This window comes from Mus caroli, unplaced genomic scaffold (genome assembly GCF_900094665.2).
Source record: "Mus caroli unplaced genomic scaffold, CAROLI_EIJ_v1.1 scaffold_21737_1, whole genome shotgun sequence".
Taxonomy (NCBI): Eukaryota; Metazoa; Chordata; class Mammalia; order Rodentia; family Muridae; genus Mus; species Mus caroli.
The window spans coordinates 1-4,010 of record NW_018389271.1 but is presented as its reverse complement, the minus strand read 5'-3'; the positions used below and the strand labels follow the sequence as shown (position 1 = coordinate 4,010).

At 38.9% G+C, this 4,010-nt stretch overlaps 1 protein-coding gene across 1 annotated transcript in view; it reads left to right on the top strand.

The window, feature by feature from the left end:
- LOC110288022 (uncharacterized protein C2orf78 homolog) overlaps window positions 1-350 on the top strand; it is a gene marked incomplete at its 5' end in the record, with an annotated part of 4,130 nt that extends 3,780 nt beyond the window's left edge. The window contains one exon of the mRNA XM_021154479.1: window positions 1-350. Within this exon, the coding sequence (XP_021010138.1) occupies window positions 1-350 (350 nt within the window).
- Window positions 351-4,010: the final 3,660 nt, after the last annotated feature.

Genomic DNA, 4,010 nt, shown 5'->3' with positions numbered 1-4,010 from the left:
TGGCCACCTCGAGGCCTGTACCCTCCAGAGCATCATCTNACACATCATTCCAGAGAGAGCTTGTTTCTGCTGCCAGGAACAAGGTACCATCACCTCCCAAACCTCAAACCCAATATCTGCTGCATGACTTNAGCCGCCAACCCATTCCATGGAAGAAAGTCGACATTCTGGGACCAGTTGTCTCACAACCCATCACAAAAGAGCAGAGGCCAAAGAGGGAGGCCATGAAGAGGCGAGCCCAACAAGAGCGTGAGAATGCTGTCCAGAACCCCTCTACTGGGAAACTGCAGATTTTCCTTCAGAGGGAGAGGGATATGGAAATTTCTCAATATTATGGCTATGCAATGTAAGTGCTCGCCAGATCATTCCAACAAAGTGCTTTTCGACATTTACTTGAAGAGATATAGTCACTATACAGAATATAGAAGACTAAGTATAAAGATAGATAGAAAAAACATACCCACATGAATTTTAATAGTTAGTAAAATTGCCATATAATGTTAAGTTGACTACTTTATTCTATTTCTCTTAACTGTGAAGATTTTGTTTTTATTATATTCTATATGAACATAAACTTAAGAAATAGTTATTTAACATTAAACCAATTGAGAAAATTCTACGGTTGTGCTAAAATTATTTTCGCGTTTTTCATTCACTGGACATGGTATATCTTGAATTACATACTGAATATTGAGCACACACTCCTTCCATTTCCATAAACCTGTACATTTCTCACCTCTCAACACAGCTCATATTCATTCATACTGAGCCTAGTTAAGGCATGATAGTCTCCACTAAATTGTTTTCCTGTCGACAACATAATTTCATTTTTATGAATAAATTTCCCATTGTGTTTACACATCACATTTCCTTTATACTCTTCTCTGTTGTTGACACTAAGGCTATTTTCCTAATATAGCTGCTGTGGACTGTTGTAATAGCTGTTTTTGGTGTTAACCTGACTACATCTCTAATTAATTAAAACTTAATTTATTGGGTACACCTGTGAGGGGATTTTCTTAATTAAAAGTTATTAACTCATTTGAAGTACACATACTGAACATTAATCTGGATCTTCTTTGGTGGGAAGATCTACCTTTAATTTGGCCAAACCTCCTTGTGTCAGTCTATGTAGAGAATGTGGATTAGGAAGCATTTTGTTCTTTGCTTGCTTGTCCTTGCACTTGCTATCCAGTCCATTCCTCTACTGGCATTACAGCCTCATTCTTCAGGATTCCAGACAATGTATACTGAAGACCAGATCAAATAGCCACATGGATTGAATAGCTACAGAACTGGTGTTAGACAGCCATTATTGTACTATTACTGTACTACAAGACCACAGCCTGCAAGTCATTCATATAGATAGATAGATGGATAGATAGATAGATAGATAGATAGATAGATATATTCTCCATAGATATTCATTGTATCAATTTTGTTCCTCTAGGGAACTCTAACTAGATATTCTAGCTATGCAAAGTGAGAGCCAAGTACAAGTGTGCTACAACCAACACTGACAGGCAAATATGCCTCTAATATAGTGATTTGAATTCCTTTTTGTAAATACCCAGGGGTGGTATTACCTGGGCCATATGTTAAGATTCATTCTTAATTTTTTGAAGAGCCGCCCCTCCGCTGTGTTTCTGCTGTGTAGTGATTCTAGCAAACACTCATGGACAGTTTGGGGGTTTTTTTGGTTTTTTTGTTTGTTTGGTTTTGGTTTTTTTGCTTTTTGTGACAGAGTTTCTCTGTATAGCCCTGGCTGTTCTGGAACTCACTTTGTAGACCAGGCTGGCCTCGAACTCAGAAAACTCAGAAATCCGCCAGCCTCTGCCTCCCGAGTGCTGGGATTAAAGGCGTGCACCACCACGCCCGGCTTTCATGGACACTTTTAAAGGTCAATACAATGTCTGTACTTCTGGTCAGCAGCTCCCTCAGGAACTTGTGGAAATCATGTAGCCCTGAATCGCACTACCTTTGGACAATTCTTAAAATTGTATTTTATTTTATTATAATTTTATTTTATTATAATAATTCTATATTATATTATATTTATTTTATTATAATTCTTTAAATTGTATTTTATTTTATTATAATAATTTTTATATTATTTTATTTATTTTATGTATGTGAGTATGCTATCTGCATGTACATCTGCATGCCAGAGTAAGGTATCAAATTCCATTATAGATGGTTTTGAGCCTCCATGATTTTGCTGGGAATTGAACTCAGGACCTTTGGAAGATCACCCAGTGCTCTTAACCACTGAGCCATCTTTCTAGCCTGACTTTGGAGTTTTAAGCACAAAAACTATATCTTGAGCTGACACATTTCAGTTTTCAGTAAGAGTTATCAAGAAGCAGAACTACAGAAGTAAAAAGGCAAGGCTAATACATTTAGGGGCTTTTCCTGGATCCAGGAACTATGTCCTAGGTGTTTGATGGTTAAGCCTTTGTTGCAATTTTTGGCAGGTGTAGGGGTCTACATGCTGGATTCTAAGGTCAGCATGGTGTTTCCAGCATGGTCTCAGTTGTGCTAAGGTCTGGGGCCTGTTACAACTCCTATACGCAATGTAAAAGCTTATATCCTTACCAGTGATACAGAAGATTTTTCTGCAAACTTGACAGTGTTTGTCATCTCTTGACTCAATTAGTGCCATTGATCACTTGTTCTTTAGCTGGTGGTAGTGATTGGGAAGGCTATATAACCTTCAGGAAACAGAGCCTTCCTAGCAGAAGTGGATAATTAGAAGTGTCCTTTAAGGTTATAGTCTAGAAATGGTTCTGGCCTTTTTCTTTTCAGATCAGCCATGACAGAAGCTACTGCTATACACCACACTGCTATTAACTGTGCCATTCCACCATGCCTGTCCTGCTGTGATACACTACAGATCTCTGAACATGAGCGCAAACAAACCTCCCCTCCTTGTTTCTGCCAGGTATTGTGTCACAGCAGCAAGAAAGAAACTAAAAGGCTGTAGAGTGTTCAGTGTATGCTGTCTAGTTTTGTGTCAACTTTAGCTTTGAAACAAGATAAAGATATCTGAGCCCAGGGAATCTCAATTGAGAAAATGCCTCCAGAAAATCAAGCTGAAAGAAAAACTTCACGGCATTTTCTTAATAGTCATTGAGATGGGAGGACCCATTCCATTCTACATGGTGCCATTCCTAGGCTGGTGGACCTAGAGCCCCTAAGAAAATTGGTGGAGTGTGGCTGGGCAGATGGCTCATTGGTTAAGAGCACTGCTATTCTTCCAAAGGTCCTGAGTTCAATTCCCAGAATCCAAATGGTGGCTCACAACCATCTATAATGGGATCTGATTTCATTTTCTGATGTGCATTTAAATGATGTGCATTTAAGGCATTCACCAGGGCCAGGAAGTGGGAGTTGGTGGGTTAAGGAGCAGGGATGGGGGAGGGTATAGGGGCTTTGGGGATAACATTTGTAATGTAAATGAAGAAAATATCTAATAAAAAATAAAAAGACATTCACATATATAAAATACATGCATAAATCGTTTTTTAAAAGTAAGCTGAGGAACCAGTGTACATCACTCATCCATGGCCTCTGCATCAGGTCCTGCCTCCAGATTGCTTCCCATTTTGAGTCCTTGCCTTGGCTTCCCTCAATGGACTGTGACTCAGGATACTTAAGAGTAATCAATAAACCTTTTTCTTCCCGGGTTGCTTTTGGTCATGGTGTTCAATTAGTGACATAGACACCCTATGTAAAATAATNGGTGAATGTGCTTGCGGTCAGACCTGATGACAGTGATTGTGGCAGAGGCCAACAAACACACATAACTGTAAAAGGCATGAGAGAAAGTAATTAATTCAAATCATGTCCTGATTTTCAGATACTCACTGTTTAATAACTGAAGCTTATTCTTGAATTTCTGTATGAAAATGCTCTTCAGTCTTCGATAAGGCAGCTTGAAGACTTCAAGGCAGCAAACAAAAGAAACTTTCAGAAATGTAGCAAGATGTTAGCTCTAAAAGCACACTGGC